General features: G+C 38.9%; 2 protein-coding genes across 29 annotated transcripts in view; one reads left to right on the top strand and one right to left on the bottom strand.

Annotated features, from left to right (window-relative positions):
- Positions 1–10,552, top strand: part of NFIA (nuclear factor I A) — a 482,232-nt gene extending 471,680 nt beyond the window's left edge. For all 28 annotated transcript variants that reach the window (XM_077277136.1, XM_077277142.1, XM_077277156.1 and 25 more), the window contains one exon: positions 1,712–10,552. In XM_077277136.1, the coding sequence (XP_077133251.1) occupies positions 1,712–1,729 (18 nt within the window). In that variant the 3' untranslated portion in view covers positions 1,730–10,552. The remainder of the gene's footprint in view (positions 1–1,711) is intronic.
- Positions 2,078–21,458, bottom strand: part of TM2D1 (TM2 domain containing 1) — a 115,388-nt gene continuing 96,007 nt past the window's right edge. Inside the window, exon 7 of the mRNA XM_077277160.1 lies at positions 2,078–2,213. The gene's annotated coding sequence lies outside the window, so the exon portion shown is untranslated. The remainder of the gene's footprint in view (positions 2,214–21,458) is intronic.

Here is a 21,458-nt window from a genome sequence, read left to right as displayed (position 1 = left end):
AGGGGACCTCCAAGCGTTACACTCATCTTTTCAAGACAAACGGATTCTGTGCAGTACTTTCAGTATGCCATGAATCTCTAATTTTGGGGTAAAATTCTGCAAAACTGTCGAATTTAAGGTTTAAAAGATTTGTGCACCTCATCTGTTATCTGTTATTTTGTGGAAACATCGTACAGTTAAATATCCAACACAAAGTACAAAAATTCATGAGCTAAACTCCAAATTGGTTCATAAAAAGTGAAACCGTGACATATATAAGCATTAACCCCTTAATGACCAGAGCTTTATTTTTCTGTCAATATGGCCATCTGAGGGCTTATGTTTTGCGGGACAAGTTGAACTTTTGAATGACACCATTGGTTTTACCATGTCCTGTACTAGAAAACGGGAAAAAAATTCCAAGTGCGGTGAAATTGCAAAAAAAATTCAATTCCTAACTTGTTTTTTGTTTGTTTTTTTTGCTAGGTTCACTAAATGATAAAACTGCCCTGCCATTATGATTCTTCAGGTCATTACGAGTTCATAGACACCAAACATGTCTAGGTTTTTATCTAAGTGGTGAAAAAAAAATTAAAAACTTTGCTTAAAAAAAAAAAGAAATTGCGCAATTTTCCATTACCCGTAGCGTCTCCATTTTTCGTGATCTGGAGTCAGGTGAGGGCTTATTTTTTGTGCGCCAAGCTGACGTTTTTAATGATACCATTTTGGTGCAGATACGATCTGCCAAAAAAAGTAATTCTGGCGTTTTTACTTTTTTTTCTCGCTACACCGTTTGGCAATCAGGTAAAAATAATTTTTTATTGATCGGGTGATTCTGAACGCGGCAATACCAAATATGTGTAGGTTTGATTTTTTTATTGTCTTATTTTGAATGGGGCGAAAGGGGGGGTGATTTAAACTTTTATATATTTTTTTTTATTTTTTTCATATTTTTAAAAACTTTTTTTTTTTTATTTTGGCATGCTTCAATAACCTCTATGGGAGGCTAGAAGCTGCCACAACTCGATTGCCTCTGCTACATAGAGGCGATGCTCAGATCAACTCTATGTAGCAGAATTGCAGCATTGCTATGAGCGCCGAGCCGACCACAGGGTGGCGCTCATAGCAATCTGGCATCAACAACCATAGAAGTCTGCAGGTGACCTCTGGTTGTTATGCCGATGCACCGATGACCCCTGATCATGTGACGGGGGTCACCGGTGCGTGCATTTCCAGCCCGATGGCCGGAAGCGCTTATTAAATGCCGCTGATAGTTTGACAACAGCATTTAACTAGTTAATAGGTGTGGGCGGATTGCGATTCTGCCCGCGCCTATTGCGGGTACATGTCAACTGACATGTTCCGGCTTTGATCCGGGCTCACCCCTGGAGCCCGCATCAAAGCGGGGGTTCTGCCATCGGACATACTATTCTGTCCGATGTAGAAAGGGGTTAAAATGAATGGAAAAACTTTATAATGAAATACTTAGTAACAGTTCTGAAAAATTTTTTTTTTATGGCGCTAAAATATAACCCCCATTCATATTGTTATAGAAATGACCAGAGTAGAATAACATCCTGTGTGGTCATCTCAAACATGTTCCTCTACTCATCGAAATGTCTTGGAGATTACCAATCTGGTTGACTTTGACATTAAATTACTGTGATAAAGAAATTGCCAAGTATAAAAACAAATATCTAAAATATATATATTTTTTCTTGTGTCTTTTCAGTCCTGGTACCTGGGATAATGGTCACAGATTTCTATCAAAGACATGACAGACCACCTGGCCCTTCCCGTCTCTGTTACATGGAAGAAAACGGTGAGAACACGGCATAGTTGCTTCGCTCCAACGGAAGGGGAAGACTTGTGTCAACAGCAGAACAACGTTGAATGAGAAGAAAAAAAAAAAGAATCTTATGTGGTCGCATGGCAATGACCCTCTATAATCAGCCTTACTTCCCTTACTTTTTTATGATTACTTTCTTGGGGTCCGAAGAAAGTTCTTGCCGGGAAAAGCTGGGCATCGTGGCATTTGAAGTGTTTCATTGGTAGTGTAACCATTAGGTGGGTCTGGGTAGCCTTAGTCTGATGCTTCTTTTTTTGTATTTTTTTTTTTCTTACCAACTTGCTGTCAAACACATTCTTCATGAAGCCCAGCATTTTCTGCAATGCCACTCCTTAACGTCCATGGTTGTGAAACTTCTTGAGAAGTTTTGGAAGAGAAGCCCCCCCTTTAAAAGAAAAAAAAAGGACTTAAAGCACTCTTAAACATACATGCAAAATGACATGCGAGATGAACCTTCTACTATGACTAAGACCACACTACAGTTGTTTCAGATAGCATGGAAGTCTACCCTCTCGTGGTCCAGAGCCTCCACATTTTTCTTTTTTTTTTTTTTTGCAAATATTTGAGTGCTACTTCAACTAAAAAGGATTTGCTAAAACCCACGAAATGTGTAATGTCAATAATCACAAACTGCACTTTTTTTTCCCCCCTTTTTTTGTAATTTAACGACCCCTCCCCCCACCTCACTGCGGGATTGATGAAGTTGTATCAAAGGACACAAGGGCGACAAGATGCTTCACTAACATATCAACAACACGTCCGCTCTTCTTTCTTTCAAGGAGTAATCACATCCATGACCCCACCCACGAGGAAGCTGTTAACATATAGTTTCATTCGAGTTGCAGAGCAATGTTAAAAAAAAAAAAAAGAAAAAAAAAAAATTGTCCAGAACTTTTATTATTCATGTAAGAAAAAAAAATGCTGCACTTACAAAAATAAGCTTTTCTGAGACAAATTTTCAACAATGACACAGAAACACAGAAGCGGAAAAGATTGTCTGTTTTGACAGAAACTGACAGGAACCAATCAAAACAATCATGTTTGGATTGAGTAAAGTGCAATTTCATTGGATAGGTAAATATCTTTGTAAGATAGAGATTGTTGAAAATTCTATTTTTGTTTTTTTTTCAAGTCCTACCACCCCGGGACTCTAAATTATGGGGGTTTAAAAAAAAAAAATAAAAAAAACAGCCTTGCAAAAGAAAGGGGAGCTATTTTTGCTTTTTATGTTTTTTAATGTTAAAACTTGTATCCCTTAAAAGGTAAAAAAAGAAAATCTAAAAAAAATATATATATATATTATAAAACATAATGGTGCTTTTACCACAATATGTTAACTACATTAAATGCTAAGTAATCATTTTCTTTTATCAAAGCACATAACTAAAACTGAATCATAATACTTGTTAATTTTATAAGCTAAAGTCACTATTAGTGGTTATGCCAATTCAGAAAAAAAAATTCTAAAATGTCCCAAGATAGGATTTAGTCGGGCGCCTCAGGATCTTTATAAATGTCCAGATTTTATCCATTTAAAAAAAAAATTATTTTTATTTTCAGCTTTTATTTAATTTTTTTTAATTCCATCACTTTTATTCTCTGGACTATAAATACTGATCAATCAAGAGGGGATTTCAGCAATTGCTGGGAAAAAAAAGTTAAAATGAAATTAAATTATAGATTTTATGTATGTTATGTACTTGGAGAATAAAGCAAAAAAAGGACAAAAAAAGTCAAAAGGCAAAATAAACAGAATTCACATGATTTATTTTCTACCAGACAGCGGAGCATCCCTTTGCTTCGCATGCAACTTTTAAAGGAGGTTTCCTATACTATACATATATTATATACTTTCTGGCGGACAGATTTGCTCGCAAGAAAAAAAAAAGTCTCTGCATGTTTAGTGTTAGTATCTCATTTTTATATACTTAAGTAGGATAAAGTAGAGTGCATTAAGACAAGACATTTTAATCCTTATTCCAGGCACTTGCCTTTTTTTCCCTCTCCCCCCATGTTTGCAGCTGTAATGGGGGCTTTCTTGCCCCTTTTATTGGCAGTGAAGGAGTTAAACTCTGCGTGTTCTGCCCTATTGGAGGGCTTTTTGCTACTGTCCTGTACAATCAAGTCCATGAAATTCTTGGGAAGACACTTTGCTCCTCATTTTATTTTATTTTTATTTTTTTTTAATTTTTAATAAATACTTTTTTTTATTTTCTTCTTAACTTTTTTGGGGTGCGAGGGGACGGCTTGGGGATGCATTTGCAGTTACATCGCAGGCCTCTCTAGCAACCAATAGGTTAATTTGCACGAAGATGAAATAAATTCCATATCAATGTGCCTTGCCCTGGATAGCGATTATTTGTGAAATTGTTGCACATGTTCCTATATAGATAGCGGGGGGAGGAGAATTCCCCCGGTCACGCGTTTTTTTGGAGACACTTTTTATTTTTGTTTTCTTGTAAATGTGACTTTTACGTCAGACGTTGCAGGCTTCACCATGTAGGTAGATATTTTAGTTATATCCCACCAGTAGGAGTAGCGTGCTTAGTCGTGTAGTGTCTGTGCTATTTTTGCGTAGGAGATCAGTATTTTGGGGGGATGTTTGCTGCATTGTGACAATTTATTTACGGTAGAGTCTTCCTTTTATTATTATTTTTTTTTTTTTCCCTGATCAATGAAAATATGCAATACCTGCTTATATCCTGTAGTCAAAGCTTAGCGAATTTATTAGAATTTTATTTTTTGAATTTTATTTTTATTTTTTTTTTATTTGACCAAAGTTGGTGCTGTACTTGACGCAGTGTGTTTAGGTGTTTAATCATTGTATCCTTTGTGACTACGAATGCACATGCAGGAGGGGCCTCTTAGAGAAGCAGTCAGACTGTGAAGCACTAAGCTGTACCCTGCTTTGAGCAACTTTATTATTTTGTTGTTTCTTTTTTGTGTGTGTTTGTTACAACCGTTCCTATCACAAGCAAGCCTTAAAGAAGAAAAAAAAAACTGACTTCCTTTTTCCTTATGAAAAAAAAAAAATTCCCCCCACAACCCATTTTTATTAGCAGACAGCAATCAACCCACGTTCAATAGTGAAAAGGTTCTAACGCCCATTTTTTATATGCACGTTTTTAAAACTTCCAACTTCCGGAAAAAAAAAAAAAAAAAAAGCATTGTTTACCGGTTCTATTTAAGAAAAAAAAATTAAAAAAAAAATAAAATAAATGAATACAAATGTTTTTTGGATTTTTTCATATGTGTCTGATACGTGGTTGAGTAGTTGTATTGTGTGAGTGTTAGTGAATCGTGTCCATTTTTCTGTAGCCAGCATCCTTTGCCTTTCCTATAGCACTTAGCTGGGCATTACCTTTTGACATATGTGCACTAAAAAAAAGAAAAAAAAAAACAGCAGCTTGCAGTGCTTCACAGTGAAGGGAAATAAAGCCTAGACAAACATTTTGTCAGAACCTTGCTATAAGTCAAGGCGTTACCAGTAAATTGGTTGTACATACAATACGAACGCACCCTTTTATAAACATGCAAAATAAGCAATAGATCTGGGCAGTTGTAGGGTTTTTGTTGTTGTTTTTTCTTTTTTTTTTTTAGTATTTTTTTTGTTGATTGTGTTGTGTAGACATAACGGAGAAAAAAAAAGAGCAAACTGCCTGCTCAGATATGTAATTTGTATGTTGTATAGTTTTAATGAGTACACTGATTTATTCTACCCTATTTTATAATGCAGGACTTTTGTAATGTTTAAATGAGGACAATTTTCTGTCAATTAAGCTTTGCAGATTTTTCGGATTGTTTATTAAAATGGCAGCGCTCTTAGAATTTTTTTTTTTTTTTTTTGGCAGGAGGGTGGGCGGTGGGATTTTTTTTTAATTTTTCTTTTTCCTTCCAGGAACTGGATTTAAGTTAAAACTTGCCTGTTTCCTTTTTCTTGTATGTATTTAAATACAATGATTTTTCTTGTCAGTTTCTTCTCGCATCGGTATAGCATATTCCTATACTTGAGAAGTATGGGCCACTAAATAACCATTTTAAATGGACATTAAAAGTATGCTGTATTTTCAAGTGATCACTTTAAAGGTCTGACTCTAAGGTTGAGGATGTCTGAAGACTTTGTCAGATAGTGTAAAAAAAAAAAAAAAAATGTTTTATAGGCTTTAAAACATGACGTAGGCAGTCGAGGACGTTAAACAACAAACTTGTTTCAAGTATGGAACTCATGAAGTTTATTTGCGCTCACCCGACCACCATATTTAATATACAGCAAGAAATCATATATAAGCTCAAATCCACTTTATTTTTATTTTATAAATTGCAACATTTGACACATGAGCAGTAATGCTGGGTGTGCAGCGTAATAATAGATATGTCACTATACATAAAGAACCCTAGAAAAATATCCATAATTAAGTGCAATTTAGCAAACTTCAAATATGCAGTGTGAATAATGAGAACTACGAGGCCTTCTCCATTGTAACATATGTTAGCAAACGGGGTAACAAAAACAATAAATTGATACAATTTTTAATCATTAAATAAAAATATATATATTTAACAAAAGCAATGACATTTATTTTGTAGATTATATATCACTGTGGCCATTGATTGATTGTTTTTCCATCGCCCTCTCTCTCTCTCTACATATACGTAAAATAAAATACGCCGCATTAATATTTTACCTCCCTCCTGAGAAAATCCAGCCCAATTAGTTTGTAGATTTTTTCTTAGCCATTTAATTATTTTTTTGAATCCTCAAATTTTAAAAAGTTTATATTTCATTTAAATATTAATTCATATAAGTTTTTTTTAAAATTTGCAAAAGGTATATCGATGATCTCTATTCCTAAATTTGGCCTTTTCCAGTCTTCACCATCACTAAAAAAAATTCTAAACTTTATATAATGCAGTATTTTTTATTTTTTTTTGCAACAAGTGATCATATACTAAATAGGGAAGAACCCATCTTTCTTTCCTGACCCTATAAAAGTTTAACTCTTCCATCTCCTTAATTTATATCTGTATTGTAACCAAGAAAGAAGCATATATTTAGTAAGTGTGGGCATTTGTCCCTTGCATGCTAGCACAGGGTTTACATAGGATAGGCCGGACTACTGCGCTCCTGTAATTAATTCCATCGTGATAATTAAGGATTACCTTCTCTTCCCTTCCTTGGATCATAAGCTGTGATTAGTACGACACTACATAGTGATCTTTGCCTAGGATCCCTTATTCTGAAATGCACTTTGTCAAAAGCACACGTTCTATGCTCCTTGGTCGTGAAGAGGTAAAAGGATGTCACTTTTCTGAAGAAGAACAGGGTCATGAAGGAAGGTCTTCTCCATTGACCGGTATATGGCAAGTCCATTGGTCAGGTTGCTGCACACTCGAGACAGATTTTGCAACTTTTTAAGTATTTTTTTTGTTGTTGTTCGATTAAAGCTATCCTTCCGTAACGAAGAAATTAAAAGATACACACACAAGACTTCCTCTATTCACTACTGTGCAAACCGGTAACAATATGCAGAACCCAAGGCAGTTTATTCTTTGCTATTATTTTTGCTTTTCTTAGATTTTTCCAGATTGGGGTAACAGTGTTATATATATATTTTTTCTTTAAGATCAACACAAAAGCTTCAACTTCATAGTTTTATTTTCTTGTGGTGATATACATATATGACTCTCTAACAAAAAGTCGATCAATGTTGTACTTTGCATTGTGTCTCTGGTAAACTAGGATTTTTTTTCCTTGTGTGGGGAGGGGGTTCAAAGCCTTCAAAGAACAAAGAAAGGAGAGGTCCAGTGGCATGGGGATCGGTGAGGCAACATGACCACTTTTTTTGTTGTTGCTGGGGCTATCCACTACTAAGTGCTCGTGGGTCGAGGCCAGGTCTTCGTTGTCTTTTGGCCTCAACACACATCCGTATATGATTTTTTAATCCCAGACTAATGGATGAGAATTTTTCTAATGTGCAGATAATAAAGGGACTGCTGTGTATGGCCCAACAACATGCCACCACTGGGTTTTGGAAAACTAATAAATTCATGACATGGTGCTAAGATAGTCCTGCGAACCGATTGAGGCCTATGTATCTAGTTCGGCTGATCAGCTCCTCTGTTCATCCATGTAAAAGCATAGCAGTGTTCTTCTCTGCATGGAAACTATGCACTAACCCTACCTGAGACCAGACACGATCAACTTTAAAACAAAAAACCTTTTCCGTTAACTTTCAGTCCTTGCCTTTTTAAGTCATTCTTATTAAGATGCCAGCTTTAGGACAGAATGAAATATATGATAAAAACCAGCAAAATATCTGATTTCTGAATTGTAGTGCCTGTGAAACCTGTATTATATGCTCTTCTAAAGAAAGAAATTTCGACACCGTGAGCCTTTTGCTGTCCGTCAGAATCGTCTGATGTAAAATAACCATAAATATGCATGCAATCCCATGCTGCTCAGTCATCTTACAAATATTCCTTATCTTAGCCTGAATTTTTTTTTTTTTGCCCATTAATTTTTATTGTACGTCACAAATTCTAATTTTTTACTTTTTTTTTTTCTTCTGGAGGTATTTCAGTATTTTTTGGAGGTATACATCTTACAACTTACTTAAGTTCAGTATTACAATTTTTTTTAATTGATTTCTTTTTTATTATTTTTTTCCCAAAAATTACTTATTATGGAAAAGTTGTTTGATCAGCTGTTAGGTCATTTCATAAATTTGATTTTTCTAGGTTGAAACAGATGGTGAGCCAACAATTTCCCATCTTCACACCAGACCTTCCATTTAAAAAAAAAAAAAAAAAAATTCCTGTACAAAAATATTTTGACAATTGGTTTCACATGCAAGCTCTATATATACTGTATGTACCTGTTTTTGTTTTTGTTTTTCTTGTGTGTTTTTAATCAAATTATTTTCTTCTGTACAACCTTTTGGGCCTGATTCATGAAATATATGAACCTATGTATCATTACACAATGCAAGTACACGGGTGTGATGGTTTTTCTACCTGATCAAATTTTTCTATGCTGCTCCTCCCCTCTGTGAAATTTAGGTGGCGGATGGACCGGACATCAGTGTTTTAATAAATGTGTTATCTCACAGCTCATTTCTTCATAGTGATTACATTAATGTGAACCTTTCTAGATCAAGTTAATGTACAGCATCAAGTTAAGTTTGAAAATCCTCGGGTCTGCAAATTTTCAACCGCTTTATATTTTATGGCTTGTAACAAGAGTTCCTTTACAAAGTTTTGTCGTCTGCGCAAGCTGGTCTTCATCAACTATCACTTTCAGAATTTTTATTTTATTTTTTATTTTTTTGCTATCGAGTCACCACTAAAGTGCCGAAATGCTCCTGTCTTGACAGCTGCTCTCAGAAAACTCATAAAATATCTATAAAACTTTAAAAAATTTAAACTAAAACCTCAAATGGTATGGAAATTATTTAGCCAACATTTAATTATCCACTTAAAAAAAAAAAAAAAAATTAAAGAGATCGAAAAATATATATTTACCATCATTCTATTCCTAATTTGTTTTGGGGGTTTGAATGAAATTAAAAATATATTAAAATGAGGAAATCTGCACGTTATCTGATCTAGTCTTTAGGCAACTAGGAATAAAAAAGTAATAATTTTTTGTGCAATTTTATTTTGTAATTTTTTACATTATTTAAAAAAAAGTGCAGGTTTCCTCAATTTTCTATGTTTTTAGTTCGCTATATGTATTTTTTTTTTATCTTAACGTTTTATGTTATGTTATAACCCAGAAGATTGCAGAATATGGACACGAATAAACATTTTTGAGGACAATATCTGTGCATTTTAGCTACAGGTCTCATGGCCAGGCCTTTGTAGGGTGCAGTTCGGCTTTTATCTAATGAGACTCACATCCAGTTTTATATTTGATATTTATGCAAGGTGTAATAATAATCCTAATAATAAGCCCTTAATCTCACGATGCAATACAGACTCGGCACATCGCACCATGTGTCGCACCAACCCTTCAGCTGTGCGCGCTCTGGGACATATAGTCCATTGAATGGGTTCTTTGTCCCCCATTCTTTACAAAATCACACAACCATACATTGTTGGCATAAGTCAAGGGTGCAGACAGCAGGTGAAGACGGGCATCCTTACAAGCTCGGGATTGCGCTAGGAATTGGGTCTTTGTTTGCATGACGAGGTGGGATCTATTTGGTAGCCGTGGGAATCTCCTGTCCCCCATTTATTTTATCTCTTCATTTCTCACAATCCCGGGCTCTTCATTGAATACCGCGCTGCAGCCAAGCTGGCTCTTGACCATGTTAAACCCTTATCTTTGTGTTTAATTAATCGCCCCATAATGGGTGTTTTTATGATCTTCAACGAAATCCTTGTGTGCCTGCGTTAATACAGTCACTTGTTTTATGAATCAGGCTCTCCGTGCCTCTCCTACCATGTATTTACTCATGCTTGTTATCAGTTTATTTTTTACTGTGTTCTGTGAAAAAGAAAAAAATGTAATTGGTTGAGAATCACTGTGGGTATAAATTGTTATCCGACTAAATCTCTGCAGGTTTTTTTTTTTTTTTTTTTTTGAGCTGGTGTGTGGATTAGTTAACTCTTGTACTCAGCCATTAGTGCAACCAACTCTTACATTACAATACAATTACTGGAAACGAATACTGCATTTCCTATGCAACAAAAAAGGAAAATAAAAAAAATTGCTAATGCTAACGCCTCGTCCTGGAGTTTTTTCTTTAAAAAAAAAAAAATGTGGAAATATTAAAGGTTTGGTGAAAGACTACAAATAAAAAAAAAAAAAAAAAAGATTTGGATCAAGGTTTCGTAATGAAGGTGGAGGTTCCTGGAAATATGGTTTGGGCTTTACAATGACTGGTCTTAACATTAGACATGGAGTAGCTGTAGATCCTTCTGAGGAAGGTGATTTTTTTTTCCCCCAATGGGTGGAAATGACTATATTGGTGGAAGGAAATTTATAAAAATATTTTTAGCGAACATTGAATGAAAAAAAAAAATGTATCATATAAAAATGGAACAAGCATGTACTCATCAAGAAGGGAAACTTGTGGTATATCGAAAAGATTGTAGGTCCAGCATCTCTGTCCAGATTAGGGGTCATCCATCCTCTGTTTACATGGCGAAGCGGCCATCGGTCTTGTCATCCAAGTGAAGAAAGAATGGAGAGGTGGCCATGCATGTGGGCAATGCTCAATATTTACACCTATATAAGTTATATAAACAGCTGAGGCGAGACACAAATTCTCGACACACCGATTTGACATTAATGGCATAGTCACAATTCTGTTTCTCTTCTTTATGGGGATATGGAAAACAAATGTCATTTGTTGGGAAGAGACATGGCCATTGCTTGGTTTTCCCAACTGATTCCGAGAATTAAAAATCTCCAGACTGTCCTTCAACGTGGTTTGTTTTTTTTTTCAAATGCCAATCCCTGACTTTACCATTGCTGCATTTACTGGTTTAGTGCTACATTCCCGTTAGGATCTGAGCGGTCATGACTAGAGTTCAGTGAAGTTTTCAAAATTCGGTTCCGATTATGATACGAAGCGAATATTGTTTTTGCAATATTCGTCAAACACAGCCAAATGTCACTGGAGTCAATGGGAGTGGAAATCACAGATTCTGAATATGGAAAATTCAGAATCGGCGACCGATTCCGAACATATTCACTGAACTCGAGTCATTACCCATCTTTGGGAAAGTGACAGCATATTATAGTTGTATATCATCTGAATCCCCCTTTAAGATTCCGTCTCAATTTTTCAAACTGGAATCAAGAAGACACTGTTTTCTTAATTTGATCAGAGGATTGGTGCAGTACTCTTTCAGAATTCATTATATACCAGTAGTAAGGTAAGGGGAGTTATAATGGCATCGCATGCACATCATATGGAGATGGACATTGAATGAACGGTTCCAGAGTCGTAAGGCTCAATGTTATTGTTTTCCTATACTGATAATGAAAATATCCATTTAACCAAAGTCTTGGCACCATCACCGATCCAAGGCTTACAGGTTTGTACAGGAAAATGTTGTTGAAATCAGCCTACAATGTACTACAGAAAGTCATTAACGTCAATCATAGAAATATGAAGAATAGTACTGAATATTCTATAGTTACTTGCAAAGAAAATAGTCTCAACACGTCCGCGAGGATGCAACATATCTCAGAAGAACAGCCAAACAGACCACTACTGTATCATCAGAATAGTGAGTGCAGCTCTGGAGTATAATACAGGTTTAAACTCAGGATCAGTAATGTAATGTATGTACACAATGACCGCACCAGCAGAGTAGTGAGTGCAGCTCTGGGGTATAATACAGGACGTAACTCAGGATCAGTAATGTAATGTATGTACACAGTGACTACACCAGCAGAATAGTGAGTGCAGCTCTGGAGTATAATACAGGAGGTAACTCAGGATCAGTGCAGGATCAGTAATGTAATGTATGTACACAGTGACTGCACCAGCAGAATAGTGAGTGCAGCTCTGGAGTATAATACAGGATGTAACTCAGGATCAGTAATGTAATGTATGTACACAGTGACTGCACCAGCAGAATAGTGAGTGCAGCTGTTAAGTATAATGCAAGCTATAATTTAGGATAAGCATGTCTTTAAATAAAGTAACTTAACGTTTTGTATTGACTCATTGCTTCGTTGTGCTCATGCTCTATTGAACAATATATAAACATCCTTATTGTATCTATATGTATGATTCAGTACTATCACAAAATATAAAGTGATGAAGCCGTGAGAATACCCTTACAAGCACTAAAGATATAATTTCCCAAACATTTTAATCTTCTCTATTTTTTATGTATCTTTTACAATATGGCAACAATCAAAGTGGGCAAACATTATGAAAGGAATGGGAAATCCTAATGTATTTTACCTGCCAACCGTGAGCCAAAACTGCAGTATTTATCGGCTGCAGGTGTCCGGTGCATGGTATTAATTGTTGAGAGTTTTGATGGGTAGTTAGCACTTGGGTATTAATGAAAATAGCAGCACTTCATTTTAGAATTAACTACTTGGCCGTTCAGCAGAATGAGCTGATAGATTGTGGCCATAAATTTGTGTCGGAGATTTATTCCATAGTAAGTCATGCGGTGGCCTGTAGGCGCTCTCGGGCTGAGCGCGGATCAGTAACTCATGGGAAGCATTGTCTGCTCCGGGAGACTGCCCTTTATTAAACTGTGTCAGGATTATTTTAAGACATGCCTCACCTTTATTAAATGGCACCTAATAATGGCTTTTATATTTGCCCTCCGCTGATGTGACTTTTTCAATTTTCATCCTATAATTTAAAGGGGTTGTCCAGTTAAAAGCAAAATTTGCCTTTTTTACCCAGTAGTCATATTTTATTGTCTATTAACTCTTTAAAAGCATTTTCTACACATAAAAACCTAATTTTTCATGAATGTTGAAATGTAAATTTGTAAATGTATTTTAAAAGAAACAAACTGATTGCAACCAATATGGCTGCCATGACAGCACACTGTGAGGGTGGTCACCTATGTTTTCTTAAGTCCTGAATGATATGTGGCTACTTAAGTGATATGGAAAAGAGGGATGTACATGTTATAAGTCAGCAGAAGCTGAGCAAATTAGTATATAGTTTTGCAGAAAAAGTTTCAGAAAAACTTTAAAGCTCAAAGCAGATCTATGTCAATAAATGAAGAGTCCAGGAGGCGTTCCTACAACTTTCAAGGTGTGAACATGCTTCCAGATATATAGTGGGAAAAATAAGTATTTGATACACCGCTGATTTTGCCACCTACAAAAAATAGGGAGATCTGTACTTTTATCGTAGGTACACTTTAACTGTGAGAGACAGAATCTAAAAAAAAAACAGAAAATCACATTGTATGATTTTTACATAATTAATTTGCATTTTATTGCCTGAAATAAGTATTTGATACAATAGAAAAACAGAACTTAATATTTGGTACAGATACCTTTGTTTGCAATCACAGAGATCAGAAGTTTCCTGTAGTTTTTAGCCAGGATTGCACACACTGCAGCAGGGATTTTGGCCCCCTCCTCCATACAGATCTCCAGATCTTGCAGGTTTCGGGGCTGTCGCTGGGCAACATTAAGATTCAGCTCCCTCCAAAGATTTTCTATTGGGCTCAGGTCTGGAAACCGGGTAGGCCACTACAGGACCTTGAAATGCTTCTTACGGAGCCACTCCTTAGTTGCCCAGGCTGTGTGTTTGAGGTCACTGTCATGCTGGAAGACCCAGCTATGACCCATCTGTAATGCTCTTACTGAGGGAAGGAGGTTGATAGCCAAAATCTTGTGATATATGACCCCATTGATCCTCCCTTCAATACAGTGCAGTCGTCTTGTGCCCTTTCCAGAAAAGCACCCCCCAAAGTATGTTTGCCCCACCATGCTTCACGGTTGGGACGGTGTTCTTGGGGTTGTACTCATCCTTCTTCCTCCAAACACAGTTGATGGAGTGGATACCAATAAGTTCTATTTTGGCCTTATCTGACTACATGATCTTCTCCCATGCCTCCTCTGGATCATCCAGATGGTAACTGGCGAACGTCAAAAGAGCCTGGACATGTGCTGGCGTGAGCAGGGGAACCTTGTGTGTCCTGAAGGATTTTAATCCATGATGGCGTAATGTGTTACTAATGGTAATGTTTGAGGCTGTGGTCCCACCTCTCTTCTGATCATTGACCAGGTCCTCCAGTGTAGTTCTGGGCTGATTCCTGACCTTTCTCAGAATCATCCTTAGTAGTGATGAGGGAGTGTACTTGTTGCTCGGGTTTTCCAGAGCACGCTCGGGTGACCTCCGAGTTTTTATGACTGCTTGGAGATTTAGTTTTCATCATGGCAGCTGAATGATTTACAGCTACTAGCCAGGCTGAGTACATGTGGGGGTTGCAGTCATAAATACTCGGAGGTCACCCGAGAGTGCTGGGGAAAACCCAAGCAACGAGTACACTCACTCATCACTAATCCTTAGCCCACAAGGGGCAAGATCTCGAATGGAGCCCTAGACCGAGGAAGATTGACAGTCATCTTGTATTTCTTCCGTTTTCTACAGGAAAGGTAAATAACTTGGTACCGTGTTAGCCAGTAGATAGAAAAATATTTAGAATTGAGAGTCCTCAGTGGTTGATACCATCTTTTCAGTTAGCCATTAAAAGGTAACAAATTGCAAGCTTTCGAGACTACTCCGGTCTCTTCAGTCATAGACTAAAGCAAATTCTGAAGAATCACATATTTATACACAGCACAGCTGTCATTATGGGAGAGTGATAAGTAATAAACAGTTGTGTCCATAAATATTGGAAAGTTCCTAGATTAGGAGTGAATGTTTTGTTGTCCTCTGATTGGGGTCTGGTTCTGTTGTGATGACCCCACATGGTCTGAAGTGCAAATTCCTTAATTGATGTAAAATGACAAATCCATGCGACACATTCATTCCTGCACTAAGTGTGTCAAAGGTCGTCATAAGTTTATACTCCCAGATTCTCCTGTCTCTCTGAGATTTGAAGTTGCCTTTCAATACAAGTAATTTCAGGTCCATGGTGCTATGATCAGGCATACAAAAATGTTTGGCCACAGGTAGATCCATTCTTTTTTCTTTTATTATATGGCTGTGAGAATTTATCCTTGTTCTCAGTTTTTGCCCTGTCTCCCCAATATACAGACCCCGTTGGACATTTAGTACAAATAATTAAGTACACCACATTAGAAGTGACGCAGCTGAAAGTACCTGGTATCTTGTAGTGCTGATGTGAATTTGGGATCTTTATCTTGTCCGTGGTCATTATAAATGGACAGGTTTTACATTTTTTCTGGTTGCAAGGAAAGGTTCCTGCAGCTGTTGGAGAGGACAGGGAGCTTCTGACAATGATGCTTCTTAGATTTGGGGGCTGCCTAAAACACAGTAGTGGGGGGTCTGGAAAAATGGATTGTAATTGGGCATCTTTTTGTAGTAAAGGTTGTAGTTTCTATGCAAATAACCGGGTACCTCTAGTAGTTACCTACAATCCAAATCTGGAGGTGCTAAGGGGAGCTGCACAGAAATTACATCCTTTACTACAAAAAGATGCCCGCTTACAATCCATTTTTCCAGACCCCCCCACTACTGTGTTTTAGGCAGCCCCCAAATCTAAGAAGCATCATTGTCAGAAGCTCCCTGTCCTCTCCAACAGCTGCAGGTACCTTTCCTTGCAACCAGAAAAATGTAAAACCTGTCCATTTATAATGACCACGGACAAGATAAAGATCCCCAATTCACATCAGGATTACAAGATCCCAGGTACCTTCAGCTGCATCACATCTAATGTGGTGTACCTAATTATTTGTACTAAATGTCCAACTGGGGGTCTGTATATTGGGGAGACCGGGCAAAAACTGAGAACAAGGATAAATTCTTACCGCCATACAATAAAAGAAAAAAGAATGGATCTACCTGTGGCCATGGCCAAACATTTTTGTATGCCTGATCATAGCACCATGGACCTGAAATTACTTGTATTGAAAGGTAACTTCAAATCTCAGAGAGACAGGAGAATCTGGGAGTATAAACTTATGACCACTTTTGACACTCTCAGTACAGGAATGAATGTGTCGCATGGATGGTCTTTTTACATCAATTAAGGAATTTGCACTTCAGACCATGTGGGGTCATCACAACAGAACCAGACCCCAATCAGAGGACAACAAAACATTCACTCCTAATCTAGGAACTTTCCAATATTTATGGACACAACTGTTTATCACTTATCACTCTCCTATAATGACAGTTCTGTGCTGTGTTGTGTATAAATATGTGATTCTTAAGAATTTGCTTTAGTCTGTGCCTGATGAAGAGACCGGAGTAGTCTCGAAAGCTTGCAATTTGTTACCATCTTTTCAGTTAGCCATTAAAAGGTATCAACCACTGAGGACTCTCAATTCTAAATATTTTTCCATTTTCTAATAATTGTACTAACAGTTATTGGCTTCTCACCAAGCTGTTTGTCTATTGTGGCCAATCCCAGCCTTGTGCAGGTCTATAATTTTGTCCCTGGTGTCCTTAGGGCTGTCCCACACGTCCAGATAATTCCGGTACCGGAATAAATCGGTACCGGAGTTATCCGTGTCCGTGTGCCTGGGAACTCACGTAGGCCATACGTGCGGCACACGTGTGCCGCCCGTATGGCGAGTGGGTACCACACGGAGCGTGTGGTACCCACTCTGCATCTTGCTGAATCCGCGATTCATATGTTCCCTGCAGCAGCGTTTGCTGCAGAGAAAATATGAATCATAGTGTTTAAAATAAAGATCTATGTGTCCGCCGCCCCCCCACCCCCTGTGCGCCCCCCCCGCTGTTCAGAAAATACTTACCCGCTCCCTCGCTGCTTCCTGGTCTGGCCGCGGCTTCTAGTGTATGCGGTCACGTGGGGCTGATCATTTACAGTCATGAATATGTGGCTCCACCTCCCATAGGGGCGGAGCCGACTATTCATGATTGTAAATGATCGGCCCCAGGTGACCGCATACAGTAGGAGGCGCGGGGCAGAGAGGAAGGAGTGACAGCCAACGAGGGAGCGGGTGAGTATTTTCAGGACAGCGGGGGGGCGCACAGGGGGTGGGGGGGCGGCGGACACATAGATCTTTATTTTAAACACTATTATTCATATCTTCTATGCAGCAAATGCTGCTGCAGGGAACATATGAATCGCGGCTTCAGCACCATGTGGGGGGGACAGCGCTTACTGTAGCGCTGTCTCCTGCACGCACACGGACCCCAGACGGAGAATGTCCGTGTGAGGTCCGTGTTTTACACGGACCCATTGACTTTAATGGGTCCGTGTAATACGTGCGCTCCCACGAACACTGACATGTCTCCGTGTTTGGCACACGGAGACACGGTCCGCAAAAAATCAATGACATCTGAACAGATGCATTGATTTTTATGGGTCTACGTGTGTCAGTGTCTCCGGTACGTGAGGAAACTGTCACCTCACGTACCGGAGCCACTGACGTGTGAAACCGGCCTTAGACAGCTCTTTCGTCTTGGCCATGGTGGAGAGTTGGAGTGTCATTAAGTGTGTGGACAGGTGCAATTAATACAGGTAACGAGTTCAAACAAGTGCAACTAACACTAATGTATTGAGTGCAGAGCAGGAGGCTTCTTAAAGAAAAACTAACAGGTCTGTGAGAGCCAGAATTCTTGCTGGTTGGTAGGTGAGCAAATACTTATTTCATACAATGCAATGCAATTTAATTATTTACAAATTCATACAATGTGATTTTCTTTTTTTAATTTGTTAGATTCTGTCTCTCACAGGTGAAGTGTACCTTACAATAAAATTTACAGACCTCTCCATTCTTTGATGGTGGAAAAACTTGCAAAATCGGCAGTGAATCAAATACTTATTTTCCATACTGTAGCTGTCAGTCACAGAGTAGGACCACCCACTGGACTCAGAGTAAGAGATTTATAGGAATACATTTCAGTTTATACTGATTTTTCTCTGCAGAAATGTAGTCCGCTCCACTTGTATATATGCTGCCTGCACATAGGAAGGAAGGAGTTGCATTTTTCAACTGTAGAACTTTGCTCAATCAATATGGTTACAATTCTTGCTGTCTCCAGTCACCGCTAGGAGGATCACATTAAATATTGGTGTCTATAGCTAGAATTTAACACTATGGACAGTGTAAAAATCTGTAATGGGGTGAGCATGTAAACGCTGGGCCCCTTCTCAGTACAGCCCCATAGTAGCAGAGTTTGGGGTACCACCGAATCTTACACTTGTCCTCTCTTTACATACAAAGCTGCACATTTCTATTGATGGTGTCCGGGTGGAGTAAGCCGCTCTCTCCTCCTCTCGGTCATGTTACTTTACAGGTTAGAAACTTTGTAGCTTTCACCCACATCAATGTTCTGCACTAGACGAGCAGATTACTAGCAGAACTTTGAAAATTAATTTAGGAACAATTAAAAATAATTTACAAAATTACCAATGACCGTTTTTTCATCTTGCTGTGTCTCAATGAAAAAGGAAAAAAAAAAAAGGAAATCTCTGTATCTGGGGAGCTCGGCTACATGCCTCCTCCTTACTGTATTGCATATACCTGTAATACAGCTGGCTGCAGCAGGATCCTCTCCCCTCTGCTTTGTGGGAAGTGGGGCAAATATTAAAGGAGGAAGGTCACCAGCTGAAGTTGGAACTGCAGTGTAGGTACAGACTGGTCGCATGACTAGAACGAGGGGACGAGGAGCAGGACACAGGTAAGGTAGGTGTGTGATGTAGTGTAGTGTAGCTGTGTGTTTATTGATGTAGCAGAGCTGTGTGTGCACTTTGGGGGGCATCATTTTGTGAGGGTATTACACATCATGGGAGGTATACTGTGTATGGGGGGCTGTGGGATATCATAATATGTGAATAGGACTGTGGGGATATCACTGGGTGGGAAAGCTGTGGTGGCATCATACTTTGTGGAGGGCCATGGGGGCATAATAGTGTATGTGGAGCAGTGCGAGAATTATACTGTGTGGGGACATCATGCCGCGTATGTGGGAGATGTTGGGGCATCATTCTGTGTGTGAGGGCTGTGGGTTATCATATTGTGGGTGGATGCGAGGGCATCACACTGTGTGTAGAACATCATACTGTGTGTGAGTGAATGTGAGGGCATCATACTGTGAGTGGGGAGCTGTGGGGGCAACATACTGTGTTGTGTGGGGGACTGTGAGGCATAATACCAATAGGGGGGCTGTGAAGACATACTATGATGTCCCCATACTCAGTATGGGTGGGGAGCTATGGGGCATCATACTGTGTGTGGTTAAGTGGGGGCATAATAAGGTGTACGTGGGATCATACTGTGAAGAGATGTGGGTTATCAGTGTGTGGGGCATCATACTGTGTGTGTGGCATCATACTTTGAGGGATAAAGTTGTGGAGGAATCATACTATAGTATTGGTAGGAATTCACTGTGATGACATTAATACCGTATGGGGCACAGTTGAGCATCATACTGTGCTGTGTGGGAGACTGTAGGGCGTCATGCTGAGCATGAGAATGTGAAGGCATCATACTATGGGGGCATCATACTATGTGAGGGTAGTTGTGGGGGCATCATACTGTGTGCAGAGCTGTGGAGTCCTACAGTGTGTGGAGGATGCAGAGGCATCATACTGTGTGGTGCATTATACTTTGTGGGGGGACATCTTACTGTGCGTGAGGAAGATGTGGCGGAATCATATAATATGTGGGGGGCTGTGGGGCATCATACTTTGTATGACAAGCAATGGCTGATCCGCTACTCTAAAAACTGATAAGTAGGGGAAGCGTGGTCTTCACTTTTCAGATCATTCTGCGGCTCGTTATGTTGTCGGAACCGTATGAGCTTTATTTATGGACATTATTATGTATGAGCTGTCAGGATCATAAAAGTCCCATTTTAGGATGAGAAATCCCTTTTATAATCTCATGAAAGGTATAGTGTTGTCTGTGCAGAGCGAGCACAAAGAATGTAGACAATAAATTGCCTTAGTAAAAAGTATTTAAGGCTCCAGCACTAAATATAAAATATGTCCGTGGCCGGGCACGGCACAGTAAGGGACAACGCTGCGGCTGGAATCTGTTACTGGTCTGTCGGCCAATATCATTATCTTTCCAATATGGGAGGAAGGAAATCATGGCTGGATCTTACAGAAGAATACAATCATGTTTTTAATCCTGCTCAGACTGATTATGAACACCACAAAGGCTATTTTTTTTAAATAAAGTCTTAAAGGGATATGCTGAGCTTGACCATTTTGGCTGTTTTTTTGAGTCCCAACCACTTGTGGCAGATATTCTTAACTTTCATAAAATCTAGGACCTCCGAACATAAGCTTTCAATCTTGGAAGAACCAACCCACCAATAAATCAAAGTGCCTGTTTCATGGGCTAATCACTCCTATACTTCAACCAAATGGCCACGTGCCCCCTTTTACTATCTCACCCCATGCCAGGAACAGGCATTGTTGTAATTCCTATAACTGCAGGGACATATCCTGGATCACAGAGAAAGGTCTTCCCTGACCACCAATAGATCCACATCTATATATATATATATATATATAATTGTCTAAGGGGTACTTCCGTCTTTCGCATGGTAACTTCCGTCACGGATATTCATTCACTGATTGGTCTCGCCAGCTGCCTGTCATGGCTACCGCGACCAATCAGCGACGGGCACAGTCCGATTAGTCCCTCCCTACTCCCCTGCAGTCACTGCCCAGCGCCCGCTCCTTACTCCCCGCAGTCATGGCTCACACAGGGTTAATGCCAGCGGTAACGGACCGCATTATGCAGCAGGTAACTCACTCCGTTACCGCCGCTATTAACCCTGTGTGACCAAGTTTTTACTATTGAGGCTGCCTATGCAGCCTCAATAGTAAAAACATCTAATGTTAAAAAAAATTAAAAAAAAAAAACAATAATTCATTATATACTCACCTTCCGCCGCCTTCCATACGCTCCAGTGACCGGTCCATGCAAGCGGCAGGTTCCCGTGCTAAGGTTGGTGTGCGACAAGGACCTGCCATGACGTCATGGTCATGTGACCGCGACATCATCACAGGG

The sequence above is a fragment of the Ranitomeya variabilis genome, chromosome 8 (assembly GCF_051348905.1).
Source record: "Ranitomeya variabilis isolate aRanVar5 chromosome 8, aRanVar5.hap1, whole genome shotgun sequence".
NCBI classification, from domain to species: Eukaryota; Metazoa; Chordata; class Amphibia; order Anura; family Dendrobatidae; genus Ranitomeya; species Ranitomeya variabilis.
The sequence above is the reverse complement of the archived record's forward strand: the minus strand, read 5'-3'. Positions and strand labels throughout refer to the sequence as shown.